General features: G+C 37.6%; 1 protein-coding gene, 1 long non-coding RNA gene and 1 other non-coding gene across 3 annotated transcripts; 2 read left to right on the top strand and 1 right to left on the bottom strand.

The window, feature by feature from the left end:
- Positions 1-12,567: 12,567 nt before the first annotated feature.
- On the top strand, positions 12,568-14,317 carry LOC148926398 (uncharacterized). Its single transcript, XR_016130526.1, has 3 exons — positions 12,568-12,743; positions 13,579-13,643; positions 14,097-14,317. It is a non-coding gene; the product is annotated as an uncharacterized LOC148926398 (long non-coding RNA).
- A 3,501-nt stretch (positions 14,318-17,818) lies between these two features.
- Positions 17,819-23,413, top strand: LOC148926397 (uncharacterized). The gene is made up of 2 exons (XM_089059117.1): positions 17,819-20,911; positions 21,380-23,413. Exons 1-2 carry the CDS (start codon positions 18,704-18,706, stop codon positions 23,411-23,413), a joined length of 4,242 nt encoding a protein of 1,413 aa, XP_088915243.1. The 5' UTR covers positions 17,819-18,703.
- On the bottom strand, positions 18,335-18,441 carry LOC125191507 (small nucleolar RNA R71). The gene has a single exon (XR_007171180.1). It is a non-coding gene; the product is annotated as a small nucleolar RNA R71 (small nucleolar RNA).
- Positions 23,414-24,410: the final 997 nt, after the last annotated feature.

Here is a 24,410-nt window from a genome sequence, read left to right as displayed (position 1 = left end):
TATGGTCAACTCAAAAACAGATTAAATTTACGGGGTGTGCATTTTATCATTTGATAAAACCCCTTGTCATATTTTTAAAATCGAATTTTGCGTGAAACGCATATGAATCGTCTATAATTTCAATGTCAATTATCATATTTGCTACCCATACATTGGATATGTGGATCGAATTATTGGGTTAATCAACGAAGTATGATTTACAAATCAATCGACAAATCAACCAAGTGATGTTGAGGTGTATAAAATTGGCAACAATGAGACATATATATTACGAAATGTTGTTTTTTTCTAGGTTTTTGTTTTGTTAAGAAAGAGAAATTGGTGATGGGAACTCGATCATTGATCATATAAAGGCAATGAAGAATTATTGCGCTACATTACTATTATCTCGTGGAGTATTAAATAATGTAAATTGTTGGTTGTACTGCTTCGTATTGGGCCTTTTAAATTTAGATCGCATTGGGCCTTGAAATAAATAAAATTAATACTCTTTTAAGCACAAGGTTTAAGAAAAATTGAATTTGATAAGCTAAGTAGAAAGATAGTACTATAATAGAATAAAATAAAATTTAAAAATAGAATAAAATATGAAAAAAAGAGTGGAAATGTTTAATTGAAAGTGCTCCAAGCTTGTTGCTTTAAAAGTCTTGATGCAACCCCTTCTACGTTTCATTTCTGTTTGGTAATGTTCAATTTTTCATAAAGGTAGATTTCAATTTATTTTGTTCTCATTCAAGAGTTATAAGAGTATTATGGTATATCCAATTTTATTTTATTTTATTTAAAATGAGAGACAAAAATGTGAAAAATAAGGGTTTGTGTTTAGAATTAACCAAAGAAAAAACTATTTGAGTATTTTGTTACTATTTCTATTTAATGTGACTAATACTAGTACTATTGGCAGCAGTATTTGGGACCTCTGAATTAGCTTCTCCAGTGTCTATCGTGGAGTATTTGTATTATTTTTGTTCATAAATGATTAAATTCTGTGGAACGTGTATAGCTTAGAATTCAATTTGGATCTTCTATTGTGTTTTATTGCAATATTGCATTCGTAAGAGATTGAACTCATTCAAGCATATTTATTCTCCATTTTAAATTTATTGATTAGAACAAATTGCCTGTCTAGAATTGTAACTTGGGTCACCCAAATTTGACTTATGGCTTTTGATTATTCCAATTACGCAACAACAAAATGCTAAAACAAAAAGGACAAGGGAAAATAAATTAACGTGCAATAAATCTCAACTTAATCCCTATTGATGTTGCAAGGTGCAAATTAAACATTCTCAACTTTTTTAAAGTGGTCGAACCTTGATGGGAACGTATTTTGATGAGAATCTGATGATCGTTGAAAAAATAGCATGTAACACGAAAATCAATTTCAATATTTCACGTTAAACCAATGTGAGAATAGAACGCCTTTTGACCAAAGCAAAGCAAATGTTAGAGTGTAAAGGAGAGGTAAATGGAAGAGTAAAGTCTTATACCTATCGTATTTGTCTTCTCTTTATTCTCGAAAAGGGAAGGTATTATACATTTTCCATTCTAAAGAGGTATTTTTACTTTTTCATCAATGGGATAAAATCTTATGCTAATACTTATCATATTTGTCCTTCTTTTCATGAAAAATTATTCTTCAATAGAAAATATATTTGAGAATGTATTATATCTTTATGTTTTGAAATACATCTTGTACTAATATTTATTTTAAATAATTTACCTTTCCTATATACTTTTTTCCTTTTGGAATTTGTTACTTTTTGAAATAGAGGGAACATCTTTTTTAGTACATCAACTATCCCAAATGAGCAAATTTGGTCCGTAACATTTCATAATATCTTTTGAAGTCCATCAACTATAAGTTAATATCAATTCAACTACTTTTTGGCTATTTCCAATATTTTTATTACCATAGTACCCTTAAGGCCATAAAGGACAATTCATTCTATTTACCCTCTCATTTTCATTAAAGTATGTTTCTTTCTTTATTCATCCACTTTCTTCTTTCTTCTATTTTATTTGTGATTAAGTTTAATAGTTTCTTATACTATTATTATTAATATATACCATACCTTATTTGATATTATGATATTACTTTCTAGTGCTAGTTAATACTTTTGCATGGTTACATTCTCAATTATTTGGATAAAATTAATTATTTTAATGAATCTTGTAATTTTATTAAACTGAAAATTTAAGAGCATCTCCAACGGCGGACGTCCGGTCGGACTTCCGCGACGGGCGACCGGGACGTCCGCCATTGGAACAAAATAAGTCGGACACGGACGTCCCGTGAGGACATCGGATATCCTGGCGACGGGTGGGCGGACGTCCGCCATTGTGGTGTCGGTCGGACGTCCGCCGCGGACGTCCGAGTTTAATATCATTTAAAAAAAAACTCTATATATCCGTAAACATAAATTGTTTTATTTGTGAAATTGTGAATTTTTTTTATTGCGGGAAGGGCAGATTGTGCAGGGGAAGTCCTAGTGACGTGGCAGTGGGATGGGAAGTCCTAGTGACGTGGCCGGAGGTGTTTTTGGGAAGTCCTAGTGGATGTCCGAATGGGACATCCGTGCACTGGAGTTGCTCTAAGTTAATCATAATATATAATATATACTACATTGAAATAAAAATTTAATAAAGTAGAAAAATATGATTCACGAATAGTCAAGGGAATAGATATGAGAACTATGAACAGTTTTCATGATGTTGTTATAAATGGCCTAATGATAAATATCAAGATGCGACATTGTGATATTAAACAATTTAATTTTTTATTTAATTAAACATTCATAGATTTAAATTAATTGTATATTCAACTAAGAATGCCAATGCCTTTTTTATTAAATTGATTATTGATAATTTCAACTAATTTTATTAAACTATAATTACTACGTCTGAGTAGATAAAATAAAACTTAGCTCATTGAATTATTTAAGATTTTGTGTATGTTAATAAATTATAATATATTTTTAATTTTCAATATTGGATTGCACTTAAAAATAACATATTCTTCTATGTATAGCTTTGAGATTGAAAAATTAATATTCCATCTAATAAATTGAACTACTTTTATATACATATATTGTAGAAGTATAATGTTTATATATATTTATACCTAACTTATTTCACTATTAATATTAAATATAGTACAATGATTTAAAATATTACAAATAAGTAAAACTAAACATAAATAATTAATAGTAATAGAATATTAATATCATTAAGATATTTTTATTTTGAAATTAAAATTAGAGGGAACATGTTTTTTGGTACATCAACTATTCCAAATTACGTACTTTAATGAAAATGAGAGGGTAAATAAATTGAATTGTCCTTCATGGCCTTAAGGGTACTTTGGTCATGAAAATATTGTAAATAGTCAAAAAGTAGTTGAATTGATATTAACTTATAGTTGATGGACCTCAAAAGATATTATGAAATGTTACGGACCAAATTTGTTCATTTGGGATAGTTGTGTACTAAAAAAGATGTTCCCTCTTTGAAATAATATATTTTCCTTTATTAGAAAGATAATAGATGATATGTTTTTCTATATATTTTACCCCTTGGAGATGCTCTTATTATTGTTATGTAAGAGGACATAACCAATAAACATGTGACAAGTTCACACGTGCACATATCAAGCAACGGTTTATTTCATCCCAATATAGTTGAGACATTTTACGAGATTTAAGAAAATTGATATTTAAAAATTAAAATAATGAAAAAATAGAATATGAGAGAGAAATAGAGAATAAAGTAGGAGAGTTACTAAAAAATTTTGCTAAAAAATAAAATGACTCAACTATCTTATCTTATGTGACAATCCGAAAAAAAATATGAATCAATTATATTGGAATGCAGAAAATACAATACATGATTATTGCTAGAAGCTCTTTTATCCTATAAGGTACTCTATAAGATTGTTTAATGTATCAGAGTATCATACGACTCATTTGACTGAGCGAGGTTGGTGGCTAAGGGTGTCCACAATAGTTAAGCCCATGGAGGTGCTCAAGCCAAAAAAACTTGGCCAAGGCCAAGAAACTTGGCCAGACCACAAAAAAACTTGTCCACCCTAATAGTGGACAAGCCCAAGCCACAAATTAATTATTTTTTTCATTTTTATTATATTTTAATTTAACTAGAATAAAAATTATCGGACTATAATAATTTAAAAAAAAATGCATAATTTAATAAAAAAAAATTAAAACCAAATCTTGGTTGTATTATAGAAAGGGGGAAAATTATACAACGAAAAATGAAAAGAGTGCAGATTGGAATGGGGTAAAAAAAATGGAGAAAAATGGGTATATTCATAGAAATAAGAAAAATAAAAGTTGGGCTGAGCCGCGGCTCTCGGCCACGATAGCCTCGGCCGAGCCGTCGTCGTGGCTCTCCCATGGGCGCCGCGGCCCTCCGTGGCTCTACCAATAGGGAGCCGCGGTCGAGCTATCCCCTGCCTGGGAGCCGCGACTCCCCTATTTTGGACACTCTTAGTAATTTCATACGAAGGTTCCTTTTATAAAATGGCTCATGGGAAGAGTACTCCAGGTCAATTTCAGGTCAAGTTCTAAGTCAAATTCGAGCGAGTTGGCTCTGATTCGGGACAGAGCTAGCCCGGCCCGCGCATATACATGTTGTTTATCAGAAGCTTTAATGAATCTACTATAGAATTTATAGCTAAAGGAAATGCAGTAGACCCATTTTTGAGAGATAGGATCAAAACGTAGAATATGAGATTTAATATATAGTCACTTTCATAAGGCGATTGATAATAATGGACATACAATTTTATCTCTATATATACAGCTCAATGGAAGGATCTAGACTAACACACCTTAGCATAGCTAGTCGAGAAACGAGAAAATGAGAAGACAATTCTCATAATTGAAACACAACTTTACATGTTCCTCTTTAATGTGATGTGTAACTGTAGACTCTTCATTCTTTATTATGAGACTAGGGGTGTCAAGACGGGTAGAGGGTTCGGGAATCCCTCAACCCGACCCGCTACCCGCCGGGTATCGGGTACCCGCTACCCGACGACAATGGGAAACGGGGCGGGATCGGGTAGTTTGTTTTAAATTTTTGCGGGTATGGGTATACCCGCTACCTGCGCGGGTATACCTGTTAAACCCGACAATACCCGTTATTTTTAGGATTATTGGTTTCAAATATTTTATTTTAGTTAATTAGTTTCAAATCTATATATACTCCCCAACAATACACATTATTTCTAATTATTTATCCGCTGTCAAATGAAGGGTTGCAAGATTGGTGAAAGTGAAGCTTTTATTAATTTAGTGTCTTTAGATTAGAGATTTAAAATATTTAGACTTTTAGTTGAAGTTATTTATATTTAGACTTTCGATGAAAGTGAATTATTTTTGGTTTTATATTAAACTTTTAAATGATGATTTAATTTTAGACATGCTTGATGTTTTATCATATTTGCTTATTTGAAATTTGGATTTGCATTATATTTTATACGTAGTCATATTATATTTAAGAGATGAGAAATCACTATATTTGTGCATAGTTAATAGTTGAAAATTATGCAAATACAACAAAGTAAAAAAAAATACAAATCTAAAATCATAGTGTAGCAATTAGCAACAATCCCAAAATTCATTCTAGAATTTTAAACATGTACATAAAATTATTGTATTAGATGAGTAGCATCGATGATAAGCGAAAACTAAAAGCACAATACCATTGAATAATATAATACACAATTCAAATTATGCCTGCGGGTTTGGGTACCCGCAATTGTGGGTTTGGGATACCTGATGCGGGTATGGGGTTAGCCGTTTAATTATACGGGTCGGGATTGGATAGTAAAATATTGAAGTTTTCGGGTATGGATACCCGCAAAATCGGATTTGGGTACCGACGGATACCCGTTTCGACACCCCTATATGAGATTTCTCATCTGATTCATGAGGAATGCTAATACTTCCCCTCAATTCGAGGGAAGAGAGAGGACATATCCCGAGCTTGTTCCGAAGTCTTCCGAAGAATTGGAAGCTAAGAGGTTTGGTCATGATGTCTGCAACCTGATCGGTGGTTGGAACATGTCTCAAGTCGATCTCCTTCTTCGCCACTTTATCTCTAACAAAATGTACATCGAGTTCCACATGTTTGGTCCTCGCATGCAATACAGGATTAGACGCCAATGCGATTGCGCTCAAATTATCAACCCAAATTGTTGGAGTCGTCCTTTGCTTCACTTGCAATTCACTCAAGAGTGAGCTGATCCATGTTACCTCACAAGCTGCTTGAGCTAGAATACGGTATTCTGCCTCTGTACTCGACCTAGAAACAACCAATTTCTTCTTGGAACTCTATGAAATCAAATTAACACCAAGATAACAACGGTACCCACTTATGGATTTTCTATCGTCGAGATCAGCAGCCCTATCCGAATCTGAGAATATGTATTCCATAGTCAGTTGATCCAGCCAAATAGTGAAGAATTCGTTTCACCGCCTTATAATGTGAGTCCAAAGGGCATGACATGAATTGACTCACTTTGTTCACACTGAAACTAATTTCAGGACGTGTGATCGTTACATATTGTAGTGCTCCTACTGTGCTTCAATACATCTTCCCATCTACAGTTGGATTCCCCTCGGATTTAGAAAGTTGAGAGTTAGAGACCATAGATGTAGGATATCCCTTGGCTTCTTGCATACTCAGTTTTTGGAGAAGATCTCTGATGTAGGCATCTTGGTTGAGGTGAAGTCCCTCTTTTGTTTTAGACACCTCAACACCAAGAAAATGCTTCACTTCCCCAAGATCTTTGAGTGAAAAATGAGTGTCAAGTTGATCAATTACTTGCTGGATCGAAGAAGGATTAGAACCTATGATTAGAATATCATCAACATATATCAACAAGTAGATAACTTCAGAATTGTTGATCTTGTAAAAAAGTGAGGCATCAGCTTTTGATTGAGATAATCCCAAGGATAAGAGGACTGAGTGGACAGTAAAGAATCAAGCCCGAGAGGCTTGTTTGATCTCATATATAGCTTTATTCAGCTTGCAAACAAGATTGGGGTTTCCTTGCTCGAAACCTGGGGGTTGCCTCATATACATGTCTTCCTTCAAGTCACCATGTAAAAAAGTATTATTCACATCAAGGTGAGTAACTTTCCATTGTGATGAAGTACCAAGGCTGAGAATGATCCTGATGGTGCTTGGCTTCACTAACGGACTAAAAGTTTCAGTAAAGTCGAGTCTAGCTTGAAGCCTTGAGCCACGAGTCTAGCTTTGTGTCTTGCAATCGAACCATCTGCATGCATCTTTAGCTTGAAGATCCAGGTGCAACCAATAGCATTTTTACCAGGTGGCAGCATAGTTAAAGTCCATGTCTTGTTTCTGAGAAGAGCAAGAAATTCTGCCAACATTGCATCCTTCCAAATAGGAATAAGAAGGGCAGCAATAACAGATTTTGGAAGAGTGTAGGAGGGTATAGAAGTATTATAGAGTTTGGGTTTAAAAATGCCTCTTTTAGCACGAGTGACCATTGGATGCACATTGGTAGTAGGTGCTGCAGCAGCAGGTGCTTCAGGAGGTGTGGCAGGGGGTGGATCTGTAGATGATTCTGTAGGAGTTGGGGAAAAGTTGATAGGATCAGGAGATTCTGTAGGAGGTGAGGAGAAGTTGATAGGGTCAGGAGATGAAATAGAGGTAGGAGGAGGCATGATAGTGTTAGGTTGCGGCGAAGTAGGAGGAGTAGAATGTGTTGAGATAAAGGTGCTCACTGTAGCTTGAGGACACTGCTGAGGTTGTGGAGCAATATCAGGCTGATGTAGAGGGAAGGAGAAAAAGGGCAAAGGTGCATGATTTATAGGAGCATGTGTAGATGATGATAGAAAGGAAAATTTGGATTCATCAAAAAGAATATCACAAGTGACAATGATTTTTCCAGATGGGAGAAGTGTCTTGTAACCATTGTGAGAGGAACTATAACCTATGAATGTTGTTGCTTCTGATCTGTTTTGCAATTTGTTTCTGGTGTAGAGTCTCATAAATGGATAACATAAGCATCCAAAAACCTTCAGAAGATTATAGTCAGGTTTGGCTTTAAAAAGAAGTTCAAAGGGAGTTTTGAATAGAATAGGTTTTGCTGGAATTCTATTGATGAGAAAATATGTTGTAGTAAAGGCATCATCCCAAAATTTTGAAGGAAGGCCAGCCTGAGACATTAAAGTCAACCCCATTTCAACCACATGCCTGTGTTTTCTTTCCGCTAAACCATTTTGCCGTGGTGTGTAAGGGCATGATATCTGTGTAAAATACCACATTCTTGTAGAAAAGAAGACATCCCTTGAAACTCTCCTCCCCAGTCCAACTGAAGAACTTTAATTTTGCAAGATAACATATTTTCCACCATAACTTTGAAGGCTTTCCACTTCGGTCAATTAGCAATAATTTTTCTGTGGACTTCCGGAAATCTGTTTCATGTAGCTTGGCAAGGAAATTTTGAATCATGGGTACAAGACCCTTTACACGCAAGACCTATTGCTTATGCAATTTGGGATCCTCATTCTGGTCAACCGGCCGTGGAGGCTTTTACTAGAGGGGGTGCTTTTAGCCCAGTGAATATCGCGTATTCTGGTGTTTATCAGTGGTGGTATACAATCGGTTTACGCACTAATGAAGATCTTTATACCGGAGCTCTTTTTCTATTATTTCTTTCTGCCATATCCTTAATAGCAGGTTGGCTGCACTTACAACCGAAATGGAAACAGAGTGTTTCGTGGTTCAAAAATGTTGAATCTCGTCTGAATCATCATTTGTCAGGACTCTTCGGTGTAAGTTCCTTGGCTTGGACAGGACATTTAGTACATATCGCTATTCCTGGATCCCGAGGGGAGTCCATTCGATGGAATAATTTCTTAGATGTATTACCGCATCCCCAAGGGTTAGGCCCACTTTTTTCAGGTCAGTGGAATCTTTATACTCAAAACCCTGATTCAAGTAGTCATTTATTTGAGACCTCCCAAGGAGCAGGAACTGCCATTCTAACTCTTCTTGGAGGATTTCATCCACAAACACAAAGTTTGTGGTTGACTGATATGGCTCATCATCATTTGGCTATTGCATTTATTTTTCTTGTTGCTGGTCATATGTATAGAACTAATTTCGGGATTGGACACAGTATCAAGGATCTTTTAGATGCACATATTCCTCCAGGAGGACGGCTGGGGCGTGGGCATAAGGGTCTTTATGATACAATCAACAATTCGCTTCATTTTCAATTAGGTCTTGCTCTAGCTTCTTTAGGGGTTATTACCTCCTTGGTAGCGCAACACATGTACTCTTTACCTGCTTATGCATTCATGCACAAGACTTTACTACTCAAGCTGCATTATATACCCATCACCAATATATCACAGGATTCATCATGACAGGGGCTTTTGCCCATGGAGCTATCTTTTTCATTAGAGATTACAACCCAGAGCAAAACGAAGATAATGTATTGGCAAGAATGTTAGACCATAAGGAAGCTATCATATCTTAGTTAAGTTGGGCCAGCCTCTTTTTGGATTCCATACCCTGGGACTTTATGTTCATAATGATGTCATGCTTGCTTTTGGTACTCCGGAAAAGCAAATTTTGATCGAACCCATATTTGCTCAATGGATACAATCGGCTCATGGGAAAACTTCATATGGGTTCGATGTACTTTTATCTTCAACCAGCGGCCCGGCTGTAACATCCCGACTTTTTCTACCTGTTTATTTGTTCTCAAAGACGTCTTTTGTAACGCCCCACTTTTTCAAACCCTAATTTTCGGGTTATAAAATTTTTGCATTAAATGCCTTAAATGCTATGATATGTGGATTATTTGATGAGTAATTAATTGCATGGTGTCTTTGTGACCTAATTGCGTATGGGAATTGAGATTGAGTTGAATAGTCAACTTGTTGAAATGTTGACGTGGCTATTGAATAGTCAAAGATGGGGAAAATATGACGTGGCCGTTGAAAGGTCAATGCGTTGAGAAAAAGAAGAGGAAGTAAAGAAATGATTGATTTGGTGTGAATATTTGATGCGGAGAAATATAATTGTGGTGAATTATTTGCCTAAGGGATGAGTGAGAATTAAATAGGAGCATTATTTAAATGTGTGGAATTTTCGGCCATCATTATTATTGGAGAAGGAATCCTATTTTTCTTGGATTTAATTATTTGTTTGGGATAATTATCCAAATTAAATCCAAAGCCCGAATATTCCTTATTGGTTGATGAAATTTTCGAACCACCACTTTGATTTTCTATGAGATTTTCGAAAATCTCATATATTGTGGGAGAAGGGATTATTTATTTATTTGATCTCTTATTTATTCTATTCCATGAATAAATATAAATATGCTAGAATATCTTACCATATCTTGCCATATCTAAAAAGATATTGCCATATCCTAATTTAATTAGGATTTATATTAAATCCCTTTTGAGAATGAAACTACACGCCACTTTTCCTTTTAAATTGGGGAGTATTTATTTTATTCTTGCTACGTGATATATTATTCTACTCCGTGAAATATTCAAATTAAATCATAGGCTAATTAAATAGCCTAGGAATTTCGAATTCCCCATTCTTCTCAACCTAATTAACGCAACTTCCCCTATTATCTCTCCCAAATCTTTTTATTTATTTAATTGTGGGATATTATTCTCAACCCTATAAATAAGAGAGAAGACCAAAACCCTAGATCATAAAATCACGCCTCCTCCCACTATCAAAAACCGTCTTCTACTTCTCCCCCACTCTCTCCAAATTTTCTTCATCTTTTCTTCAAGAATTCTTCATCAATTGAGAAGAATCCAAGTTGAAGTTCAAGATTTTATTGAAGAATCAAGGCTATAACTTGTTTCTACCGTTCGTTCTTGTGGAAAAGGTACTTTAATTTTGATCTCCTCTTCTTCTACTGATTAATCGGTGTTCTTGAGCCCACATGCATTTAGATTGAGTGAAGGGGAAACTAAATTGATAAATTTGGGATGTATGGATGTGTGTGTGTGTGTATGTGGCCGTGTGTGTGTGTGTGCGCGCACGCCTCGGCGTGCGTGCACATGTGTGGTGTGCGTGTGCGTGTGTTGTGTGTGTAGAACACTCATGCGTGACACGATTTAATGGTGAATTTGGAGTGTTAGTCGAATAAAAACGATATGCTAATCGTACTTCGATTTTTGAATGATGATGTTAAAGATTTATCGATGGGAAAATGGGAAACGTGGGAACATGCATGATTTGAAATCAATGATAGAAACTGATTTGTGATACGCCTAATTTAAAGGTGATACTTCCGCTCTCAGCATGATAAACGAGGAGAAGAGAATACTTTCGAGCTAAGCCGACGAGGTGGGCTTTCTTTTAAAATAAGGACATTGTCCTAAACTGATATTGATGAGAATGAGATATACGTTATCATGCCTTGATTTGTTTTGTCGTGCCTATCCCTCGTGGCTATGCCACTATTGATTTAATCGAATTCGGATCCTTGTAGAGCCGCAAACTCTACTTGGGTTAGTGTACACCAATGTTAGACCGAGTGTCAGCGTACGGGTTGGCCAGTCTAGTGACCTGGATTGCGGCCGCATTCCTTGTCATGTAGAATGAGGATATGGTAAACGTCGATGTGAAAAATGGTTGCGCGACCGTGATATTTGATAAAGAATATATTTTGGTGCCTCGGGTCTTTCTAAAGTTAAAACCCCGACGGACACTTGAAAATGGCATGATAATTACTACTGTTGATAAAACTGTTTTCGGCAATGAGTCCACTGAGTATGATTATAGTACTCAGCCCTGCATGTGTTTTCCCTATGTGCGGGTTGAGTGGTGACGAGCGGGCGGCGGTGTTGAGTAGGAAATAATAACATGATCTGTTGAAACTCTAAGTGTCGTTGTGTCTCCATACATAGCTTCACTTCTCTCTTGATCGCTTCCGCTATATTATGAAAAATTGTGATCTTTTGGTTGGGTTTAAACTCTTTTATTTCGTGGGAATATTTTGGTTATAGAACAGTTGGAATTATTTTGGAAACTTTGATAAGCATTTATTGCGATAGCCTTTTTGGTTGGATTTCTTTGCTAAGGCATTATTCTTCTTCTACTTAATTGTTCATTAAATCTTTGGTTAAATCCCTTTCTAAATGGAACCCTAGCCTATGATCTTTGATGCATTTAAGTCCGCCTAGTTAACGATCGCCGCATTTATTATACCCTAGATGGGCGGGTTGTTACATCTTTTGTACAAAAATTTTTTTTATTAAAACCCAAGTTCTATAAACGTTTGAAGGACTCGACTTACGACCAATGAGAAAGATGCGAATGGAAAGCCAAAGAACGAGACATGTGTTTTCGACGATGGAAAAGGAATTTACATATAGACTTAGAAAATAATTCTTTTGCAAGCCCAATTCATTAAATTAGTTTGAATGCATTTTGAGGCCCAGAACCAAGTCTTTATTTCTTTGCAGCCCAATTTTATTTGGAACAATTTTTTTTCTTCTCACGGTTTCATCAACATCTCCACTCCCTAAAATCTCTCCAACAAACAAAACAATCTTTATAAAATTTGTTATATCTATCCGCCAACCATATCTATCAGTTTTGCCTACACATATCCCACGAATTCACGATTCTACCACATCTAAAAATCTGAGAGAGAAGCCACCAATCTACTGCAGATTTCTACCCTCCTTGCAGCAAAGGTATTTTCTTTTCCCTAATTCCACGGCATGTCATTCACGGTAGTTCCTTCACGAGAATTTAGTTCATCTTTGAAACTTGTTGAATAATTCCTTGAATAATCTGTAATTGCTCCCAAGATATAATCTTTGGCCCTTTTGTTTGAAACTAATTCAACATGAACCCCTGCCAGAACAAATAGAATTTAAATAATGATATTTAGAAGAATTAAAGGGGAAAAGGGGGAGGCGGACAGCGTCGATTGGTCTCACGGGCAGCGGCTGGATTGCAGCGTGATGGAGACAGCGTGACAGAAGCAGCGACGCTGAAGCCGTTGTGAATTTTGGTAAGAAACGGCGGCGGCCATAGTGTAGGAGAGAGATTTTGGGTGTGAGGTATAAGAAAAGAGTGAGACAAATGCGTTTGTGATGGCTGGGAGTTTGCTGTATTACTTTTCTTTTCTTTTAATTGTTTTGCAATGGATAGAGAGTATATACATGACGGCAGGGAGATTTAGCTTTAGTCTTTTAATTACTTTGCTTTCTTTTCCTTTTGCAAGTTTCATTTATCTATTAGGCCATCTAAATTTCATGAGTTGAGCCTCTTAGATTAAACAAATGGGTTGGAAGGTTTCTGTTTAAAATTGCTTTGTAGCTAGTTTGTGTTTAGTAACTTCTGCTGGGCTAATGAAATAATTTCGAGTAGGCGTTGGACTGATTGTGCAAGAATATATATGTTCAATTCTGTGAAAGAACGAAGAATAATTTGAGCACACACACGTAGGATGCATGCATCGTTTTTAAATTAAGTTCTTTTTGCAAAGTCTAATTTTTGCATATTATGTTCTTCCATAAAAAGGGAGAATTTTTGCAAGCTATTTGAGAACGGAACAGAAAGACGAGTTGAGGATTTAAGAGAACAAGGTGGGCTTTCTTTTTAAATAAGGGCAATGCCCTAATTATATTTTTATGTGAAAATGAATAGTTGTCATGCCATGTTTTATTTTATCCATGGAACCTATCTGTTGTGGCTTACCATCTATGGATAATCGAATTCGGGTCTGACTAGGGAGTGGGTCCCTACTCAGGCTAGTGTACACCAATGGGGATCGTGAGCCGTCTTTGGGTCGGTCGGTCTAGTGACTTGGAATGTGGCCACATTCCTTATCATCAATGGATCAGATATGGTAGACATCTATGGGAAAATGACTGCAGTCGAGTTTTACAATGGAAATGATTTTAGTGTCTTGGGCATTTTCAAAACCCCAAGGTCACTCAATGGTGGCATAATAATTATTCTTTTTATAAAATGTTTTCGGCATGAGTCCACTGAGTGCATCAAGTACTCAGCCCTGCATTTCTTTTTAAAATGTGCAGGTTGAGCTGTGACGAGCGCGGTAGGTGTTGAGCATAAAAGTGAAGAAGATAACAAATAAAAGATCTCGAATATATTATGTCTTCATACATAGTATTATTCAACTCTCGAATACTTCCGCTGAATATTGTTTATTTGAGTTGTCAATTGTTGAGATAATATTCTTTTGAGTTGTTGATTGTTGAGATACTTGAGTTTATTCGAGCTATTCCCAATTATTTAAGCTTTGGTCGAGTTTCGTTGTTTTTCCCTTTCTTTCCCGCTTCTTTTATCCTCCCCTAGTCACGATTCACCGTGTTTTCTATCCTTAGAAAATGCGGTCGTGACACCGGCATTCAACGCGGGTCGAAGCATCTGGTTGCCCGGTTGGTTAAATGCTATTAATGAGAATACTAATTCATTATTCTTAACAATGGGGCCCGAAGACTTTTTAGTCCATCATGCTATTGCTATGGGTTTACATACAACTACATTGATCTTAGTAAAAGGTGCTTTAGATGCACGAGGTTCCAAGTTAATGCCAGATAAAAAGGATTTCGGTTATAGTTTTCCATGCGATGGCCCTGGCCGAGGGGGTACTTGTGACATTTTGGCATGGGACGCATTTTATTTAGCAGTTTTTTGGATGTTAAATACTATTGGATGGGTTACTTTTTATTGGCATTGGAAGCATATCACATTATGGCAGGGTAACGTTTCACAATTTAATGAATCTTCCACTTATTTGATGGGCTGGCTAAGAGATTATTTATGGTTAAACTCTTCACAACTTATCAATGGATATAACCCTTTTGGTATGAATAGTTTATCGGTCTGGGCATGGATGTTCTTATTTGGACATCTTGTTTGGGCTACTGGATTTATGTTCTTAATCTCCTGGCGGGGATATTGGCAAGAATTGATTGAAACTTTGGCATGGGCTCATGAACGCACACCTTTAGCATGGGCTCAAAACTTCCCCTTTAGATTTTAAAAGATACAGCCATGTGAATCTACTGTAGTGATCAATGAACGTCACATAGTAGGAAAATCCATTTCTTGAAACAATGGGAGATGGTCCTCATAAATCACTGTGAATTAATTCAAGAGGAGATGAATGTTGAGCAGTAGAAGGAGTGTAAGGTAGACGATGAGATTTGGCAATACAACAAGGATGACAAAGTAAGCTGGATTTTATTGAGTTGAAAGAAATATTGCAGCTTTGAAGAGCTTTCTCAACAACATCAAAAGCACAATGTCCTAACCTTTTATGCCATAAATCTATGCTAGGAACAGAAACAGAATTAACAAAACAAGGGAGTGAACTAGGAACAGCAACAGGTCCTAGATGAGCTGAGCAGACAGTAGGTTGCTTGATGTTCTTGATTGTATTTGAAAGATTTGAACTGGGTGGCTTGGATTGCTTGGAAAACAATAATTGGTACAACCCTTGATCAAGGGTGCCCTTGAGGATGACTGCTTTGGATTCCTGATCCTTGACAAGACAAAAGGTATGATGAAATTCAAAGAAAACAATGTTATCCTTTGAAAATTTAGATACACTAAGGAGATTTCTGGTGACATCCGGGACATGAAGAATATTTTTGAGGAGAAGATTTTTAGAATGAACAGCAGATGAAGTAATCACATGAGATTGACCAATATTAGCAATTTTAACTCCAATACCATTACCAAGAAGAAGTTCAGTACCTCCTTGATACTCTGTGCTAGAGTTCAGGTTTGAGATGTCATTTGAAATGTGGTGAGTAGCTCCTGAGTTAGGATACCATGAGGCAGTGGAGCTATTGTCAAACCCATATTCAGATATTGATTGATGAGCAGGTTGTGGTTGGAAGTTGTGCGATCCCTGGCTTGAGCTATATTAGCAGTAGGATTTGAAGGGTGAAAGGGAGTTTGCTGGTAGGTGATGCGAAGCATATTTTCTATATTATTCCCCTTAGTGCTTTACATTTTTATGTAATTATGACTCATCAAATTATTGTTTTCATCGATTTTTAGGTTGTAAAAAGCTTATTAGAGCTCACTCAAATATTCCATCGAACATTTGGTGTGCTGTGCAAAAGACAAGTGAAGAATTTTCGTTGAGGCATTTCATCAAACAATTGGCGTGCACTGTATTTTAAGACAAATTCACAGCAGCCAGCGGCGTCCACCAGTCCGAGCAGCCCTTGCATCGTCTGCCTGGGCCGATTCTCGAAGGTGTAGAGACTCCAGCGCTCAACACCCGCCCGGGTGCGTTTTACACTAACAATTACACCCGCCCGGGCAGCTTCTTCAAGGCGTGAAGAGTCCAGAGAGGGTCGATTTTATGTCACCCGGCCGGGTGATTTTTCAGCTTCAAAATCTACCCGGCCGGGTAGAACAACTCTAACTGCAATTCGGCAGTTTCTTGGGCGTTTTTTGGGCTGAGATAAAAAGGAACGAATCTGGAGAGAATTTGACACATCATTTTGGGAGATTAAGTGGTGTACGATTTTGGGTAAGAAAACAAATTGGTGAGAATTCTGAGTTGAAGTGCTATGTGTGTTGTTGGTGAAGGAGTTGGAAAAAGAAGAATTCTCCAAAGTCAAATTCATCATCTTCAAGCTCCATGGTTTCAAGGATTTTCATCTCCATTATCTTTGTTCTTAGTTTGATCATGTTAGGCTAAGAATATTGTGTTGCTCCAAACATGTGTTAGACAATGTAATTTTGTGATTTATCCTATGTTCGTTTCTATTTCATACTCGCTTTTACTACTTGTTCTTTGAATTAATCTATCTCTTTAGGTGCATCTTTAGTGATAGTTTTGCAATCTTATTTTAATGCCTCTTTAGCTTGAAATAAGATGGATCAAAGTAGTTTTGGATTATCAATTGGATTCGTTTAGATGACAAATTGATATTGGTTGTTGAGCATTTTTGAAATCGTTCTTTGAATCTCGCGTTTTCGTAAGATTTCTAGAATTGTGGAACTTGGTTTTAAGAATAAGTGTTTAGCTATTCTTTTGATCATTTGTGTTTAGCATGTTTAGTGCCTACACTTTAGTTTGCTCTTAATTGCCCCGAATGTTATGATATAGAATCGAATATATAAGATAAATCCTCTTGTTGTCTACGATTGTTTGGAGTAACTTTCGTCTCTCTTGTGTAATTTGAAATTTAAACTTTGTATCTTTTGTTTAAAAATCTTTCTCCAATAAAAAAAAAACCTACATTTAAAATGTTTTGTATTTTTAGTGAAGTTAGACAAACTTACCTTCCCTGCGGATCGACACCTTAAATTTCTACACACGAAGCTGTAATCTTGCAGTAAAGTAGTAATATTTGGGTTAATTAATTGAACTTGAGTGCAAAATTATTTTGTTTTGATAGACCTAAAATTACACATCAAGTTTTGGCGCCGTTGCCGGGGAAGGCAATAGGTTGTTTAACTTCTAGTTTGTTTATTTGTGTTTTAATTTATTTGATCTTTCTTTTTATTTTGTAGGTACTTACTTCGTGTTCTTGGGAGTGATAGCCATCTACCACGTCTGGACTTGAAGACGAAGGAGTGTTTATATTAAGTGATATCTTTCTAATTTTTAGTTTAGTGTATACAAAGCACACACATTTTATAAGACTAACCCCGAAGTTGTCGAGATGTCTCGCTTTCGGTAGGAGTAGTATATTTGTGTTGTGTTTGGTTTATTTTCTGTTGTGTAGGTATTCTATAAAATCAAAAACAGAAAAACGAGAATCAGTGGATGCAAACCAGATCTAAGGGTACACCGCAATTTGGGTTATTGATATATCATAGAAGAGGACAGAATTCCACTGTGATTGGTACACATCAAGACATTGAGGGTAGTAGTGATTCAGAAGTTGAGTCTATGGCTGAAGACGACAATAATGTTCCACCACCCATGGGAAGGTTTGGCGACATCCTCAGATCGGGAATTAATCACCCGGGAGAGTTTGCCTATGCACATGATAATGTTAACATCCCACCTCACTACATTAGTTTGGTGAACGGTGGAAATCTTTTCCATGGACGAGATGAAGAAGATCCGATGAGTCATTTGAATGCCTTTTATGAATTGACGAACTCTCATAGACCTCCAAATGTAGAGCATCATCGGATTAAGAGAGCATTATTTCCTTTCTCATTGAGAGAGAAAGCAAGAGAATGGTACGACTCATTACCGGGCTACAACATAGCGACATTTGAGGAGTTGAAATCGAAATTCCTTTTGGAATATAACTCTCCAATGAAGACCGAGAAGTTGAGAGAGGAGATCACTTCATTCCGGCAAAAGTATGATGAGTCATTTGCCGAAGCTTGGAAGAGGTTTACAGATTTGCTAAGGAAATGCCCAAGCCATGGTCTAGCTCCGGGGCATGATCTTTTGAAGTTCTACAAAGGACTCAATAATAAAGGCACGGGATTAGTTACCGCAGGTTCAAGTGGAAACTTAGATGATTTGACACATGATGAAGTGAGAGCCTTATTTCAGAGATTAGCAAACAATCAGAGGAATTAGCATAATCCAAGAAGAGCGGCTGATAAGGCAGGAGATACATTTGGTGCTACCAAGGATGCAGAGAGAGTGACAGCAATAGAGGCCCAATTGGCAGATATAAGCACTCAAATGTCTTCAATGACAAATGCTGTCAAATCTTTTCAATTGACTCCTCAACCTCAAGCAGTGGCTGTGTTGAAGTGTGGTTTGTGCCAAGGTGGACATCATACTGATCAATGTCCAAGTCTTCAAGGACCATCGGTGGAGGACGTGAATTACATTGGTAACAACCGTCAAGGTTTCAACCAAGGTAATCAATATAGCAATCAACAGATTTGGAGACCTCAACAAGGAAACTGGAATCAAGTTGGTTCTAGCAACACTGCAGGAAATCAATGGAGAAGTAATACCCAACCTCCGGGTTTTGAGAAGAAGTCATCACAAGAAGATCAATTGGGACAGATTTTCTCTTTTATGACTAAAAGTCAAAAGGAGAATGAGAATTTCAGAGATAAAACTGTGGAGAAGTTTGGACAACTCGAGGCTACTATGAGGACTCTTGAGACTCAAATTGGGCAGCTTGCTACATCATCTCATACAAGGATTCCTGCAACTATTCCGAGTGATACTGTGCCCAATCCCAAAGGCAATGAACATTGCAAGGTAGTTACATTGAGAAGTGGTCGTGAGTTGGGTTCGACACCATTAATGGACGGCCAAGGTACTTCCGGCATCTCACACGCAGGGGCGGATGAGATGTTAGGCTTGCATTCCTCGCACGCAGGGGCGGACGAGGCATGTAAGGGAAGTCCCGAGTTGGTGCATGGGGCCCAACATGGTCAAGAACAGGCTGCATCCGGCAGCAAGGAACATGGTGAAGAATCCGATTCTAGTGGAAAGTTTTCAGCAGAAGAGAAAGGAGAGAAGATAGTAGAGATGGAATCAAAGAGAAAGATGATGACAAGTCCGGCACAAGATCCTAAGAGCAAGTTTAACTTTCCAGATCATATTCCTCCTCCACCATATCCACCCAAGAGGAAAAAAAGAGTCCCAAAAGAGAAAAGTTTTGAGTGGATGATGAATGTAATCCGAAAAGTGAATGTGGATGTGTCATTAGTGGACCTCTTCACTAATTTTCCCAAGTTCTCCAAGTTTTTCAAAGATATGATGGCAAACAAGGAGAAACTACAAGATGAGGGGATAGTGGCTTTGAGCATGAATTGCTCACAATTGATTTCAGGAATGATGCCAATGAAGAAGAGGGACCCCGGAAGTTGTGTGATTCCTTGTGAGATTGGCAATACAATCTTCACAAAATGCTTATTGGATCAAGGATCGGGGATCTCACTTATGGCATTGAAAACTGCACGCGCCATTGGACTAGAGGATAGGATGGAGCCTATAGACATTGCTCTACAATTGGCTGATCACTCGATAGTAAAGCCTAGTGGAATAGTAGAGGATGTCTTGGTCAAAGTTGATAAATTCATCATCCCTGTTGACTTTATAGTCTTGGATATGCCCGAGGACAAAGAGGTACCAATTCTATTTGGTAGACCATTTCTTGCCACGGGAGATGTGTTGCTTGGAGCTAAAGACAACTCTGTCACATTCAGAATTAATGGTGAGCAAGTGACCATTAATGTGGAGAAGACAATGAAGCACCCTAGTGATGCCAATGCGTGTTTTAGAGTTGATGTCCTCGATAAATGCATATTTGACAAGATGTGTTGCTCATCAAGAATTGAAGGAAGTGTATATGAGAAAGGGAGTTTGGAGAGAGATTTTGGTTCGACAATCAAAGTAAATTTTGATGAAACAGAAGATTATCAAGTTGATCAACCAAATCTGGAAAATGAATGCGTGGTGGATACTTTTGTGGCAGATGTGAGACCTTCAGTTGAAGTACCACCAAAGTTAGAATTGAAGCCCCTCCCGAAAAATTTGAAATATGCCTTCCTTGGTGATGATGAAACTTTACCGGTTGTGGTATCAGCTGAGTTGAATAATGAAGAAGAATCCAAGTTAATAGAGCTACTTAAGTTGCACAAGCAAGCTTTAGGATGGTATATAGCCGATATCAAAGGAATTAGCCCGGCAATATGTATGCATAAAATCTTGATGGAAGATGGAGCTAAGCCGGTAAGAGAGAGACAAAGAAGGTTGAACCCACTTATGCAAGAAGTGGTGGAAAAAGAAGTGAAGAAATTGTTGAAATTTGGGATGATCTATCCTATATCCGATAGCGAGTGGGTTAGCCCGGTGCAATGTGTACCCAAGAAAGGAGGAATAACCGTGACGGTCAATGAAAAGAATGAAGTCTTAGCAACTCGATTGGTGAACTCATGGAGAGTTTGTATGGACTACAGAAGATTGAATAAGGCGACAAGAAAAGATCATTTTCCGTTGCCATTTTTGGATCAGTTGCTTGATAGGATTGCGGGTTATTCTCATTACTGTTTCTTGGATGGATATTCGGGGTATAATCAGATTGCAATTGCCCCGGAAGATCAAGAAAAGACGACATTCACTTGCCCTATTGGAACTTATGCCTTCCGCCGGATGCCGTTTGGTTTGTGCAATGCTCCGGCTACATTTCAACGTTGTATGATGGCAATATTCTCCGACATGAATGAGGATATTATGGAGATATTCATGGATGATTTCTCCGTGTTTGGCTCATCTTTTGACTGTTGTTTACACAACTTGGGTCGTGTGCTACAAAGATGTGAAGAGTCGAATCTAGTGCTTAATTGGGAGAAATGTCAATTTATGGTGAAGGAAGGTATTGTTTTGGGACACAAGGTGTCGGAGTTGGGATTGGAGATGGATAAGGCTAAGATTGAAGTAATTTCCAAGTTACCTCCCCCAACGAATGTGAAGGGCATCCGTAGTTTCCTTGGTCATGCGGGATTCTACCGAAGATTCATAAAAGATTTTTCAAAAATTGCAAAACCTCTTTGCAATCTACTTGAGAAGGATGCCAAGTTCGTCTTTGATGATAAATGCTTTGATGCATTTGATTTGCTCAAGAAGAAGCTAGTCGAAGCTCCTATTATTATCACACCTGATTGGTCAAAACCATTTGAGTTGATGTGTGATGCTTCGGACTACGTCGTGGGAGCCGTTTTAGGCCAAAGAAGAGAGAAGGTCTTACATGCTATCTACTATGCTAGCAAAGTACTCAACGATGCCCAATTGAACTACACCACGACGGAGAAGGAAATGTTAGCAGTTGTGTATGCTTTTGAGAAGTTTCGTGCATATTTACTTGGCACGAAGGTGGTAGTGTTCACGGACCATTCAGCTATCAAATATTTGATGAACAAGAAAGATGCAAAACCTCGTTTGGTGAGATGGGTCCTATTATTACAAGAATTTGATGTGGAAATCAAAGATAAAAAGGGGACCGAGAATTTGGTAGCTGATCATCTTTCTAGATTAGAAGGCGTGGAAGAGACGGAAGATGAGAAAAAGAAAAGGATCAATGAAAAATTTCCTGATGAACAAGTGTTGCAAGTGGAGGCTCGGGAAACATATGTGCCGTGGTTTGCTAACTTGGCAAACTACATTGTTACGGGCATTATACCCGAAGGGTTGTCTTCTAACCAAAAGAAGAAATTTTTTAGTGACACCCGTATGTATGTTTGGGAAGATCCATTTCTCTTCCGTATTTGCAGTGATGGAGTCATTCGAAGGTGTGTTGGAGAGCATGAGCACCTTCAGATTTTGTCTGCTTGCCATGATTCTGAGTATGGCGGCCATTTCGGAGCACGTCGAACTGCATTTAAAGTGCTTCAGTCCGGATTCTTTTGGCCATCTATCTTCAAGGATGCAAAAGCCTATGTAGAGAGATGTGACAGTTGCCAAAGAATCGGCAATATCTCGTGGAGAAATGAAATGGCAATGAATAATATTCACGAGGTAGAACTCTTTGATGTTTGGGGAATAGACTTCATGGGACCGTTTCCCAAGTCTAATGGGCAACAATACATTCTTGTAGCTGTCGATTATGTCTCTAAGTGGGTAGAGGCAGTGGCCTCGGTAACCAATGATGCCAAAGTTGTGTTGAAGTTCATAAAAAATCATATCTTTAACCGCTTTGGGACACCACGAGCTATAATCAGTGATGGAGGAAGTCATTTTTGCAACAAGCTATTCGAAAACCTCCTAGGAAAATATGGTGTCCAACACAAGGTTGCTACCCCTTATCATCCCCAAACTAGTGGCCAAGTTGAAGTCTCCAATCGAGAGATAAAGCGGGTGCTTGAGAAAGTTGTAAAGCCGTCTCGGAAGGATTGGGCTCAAAAGTTAGATGATGCTTTGTGGGCATATCGAACGGCATATAAGACCCCGATTGGAACTTCTCCATACAAGTTGGTGTTTGGAAAAGCTTGTCATTTGCCAGTGGAACTTGAGCATAAAGCTTATTGGGCTTTGCAAAAGCTTAATTTGGACTATGATGCTGCAGCAGAGAAGAGAATGTTTGACATGAATGAAATGGATGAGTTTAGGCTTCGTGCATATGAGAGTGTTGATCTCTACAAGGAGCGTGCTAAAATGATACATGATGCAGCCGTTAAACCTCGTCATTTCCATGAGGGACAGTTGGTCCTATTGTACAACTCTCGGCTGAAACTCTTTCCGGGCAAGCTCAAGTCAAGATGGTGGGGTCCTTATGTGGTGCACAAGGTGTATCCCTATGGTGCTGTTGATATTCGAGATCAGAAAAATGACAATCTTTGGAAGGTGAATGGCCAACGCTTGAAGGCATATGTTGGAGGTGAAAGTGGTATGGAAGCAAGAGAAGTGGCTGCACTAGTGGAACCGAAAGTGTAGATCAAGGATGAAGAAAGTCGAGCCAACGACTATAAACAAATGCGCTAATTGGGAGGCAACCCAAGTTTTATTTTTCTTTTATTTTTATTATCATATGTTGGAGGTTTTGTTTGCTCAATTCTTTCCTCTAACATTTATTTTGAATTGAGTGTTTCTTTTTGTGTGTTTTATCTTTTGTTTCTTGTGTGTAGGAGCAACATGGAGATATGACTCATATTGGAGCTTGTTAGGAAGCACACTTGCAAAGCAATATACACCCACCCTCCCACCCGAATGCACTATGGATATCATGCCAAGTTTGGGGGAGTCTTCTTTTCCCTTTACTTTTTATGTTCATTTTGCTTACATTGAGGACAATGAAGTATTCAAGTTTGGGGGGGTTGAATGAGTTTGAATGAGTTTCTATGCATGAAGCATGTTTGTGGGGTGTATTATTTGCTAAATGTGTTTTTCAATCAATGTAATTGATGGGTGCATGCTTTATCTTCGGCTTTCTGGTTGGGAAATCTTGCTTGATTTTACTTGATCTTTGAAGCTCAGGATGGATGGAATTTGTGCATTGATTTATTTGAAAGAGCATTTTGTGATTACAACCGATTTCTTGAGTTGAGGAGAGTATGAAAATCACATGTCTTTTGGAAATTATCTTGGATCGATTTGCTTTATTGAGTTACGTGCTTGCATTCATGTGTGTCAATGATAGGGGAAGATAAGGCATTAGGATGAACTCCATGGCCAAATGATCACATGCCTAGTCCAACATATGATCCCCTAGAAGCCACTTTGAGCGTAATCTCTATTGTTTTGTGCAAACACTTAGCCAATCACTTAGCTACTAAAATAAGCCTCATTTTAGCCTCGTCATTGATCCTTGCTACTTTTTGAGTGCTAAATACAAGTCTTGTGCTTTGTTGATTGAGTTGTGAGTGTTGGGTGGTGTTCTATAAAAGTGTAGAGATTTTGAGACTCGATGTAATGTATAATTGAGAATGAAGTT

This window comes from Salvia hispanica, chromosome 5 (genome assembly GCF_029641045.1).
Source record: "Salvia hispanica isolate PSC_SH4W2 chromosome 5, Shi_PSC_v1, whole genome shotgun sequence".
Taxonomy (NCBI): Eukaryota; Viridiplantae; Streptophyta; class Magnoliopsida; order Lamiales; family Lamiaceae; genus Salvia; species Salvia hispanica.
The sequence above is the reverse complement of the archived record's forward strand: the minus strand, read 5'-3'. Positions and strand labels throughout refer to the sequence as shown.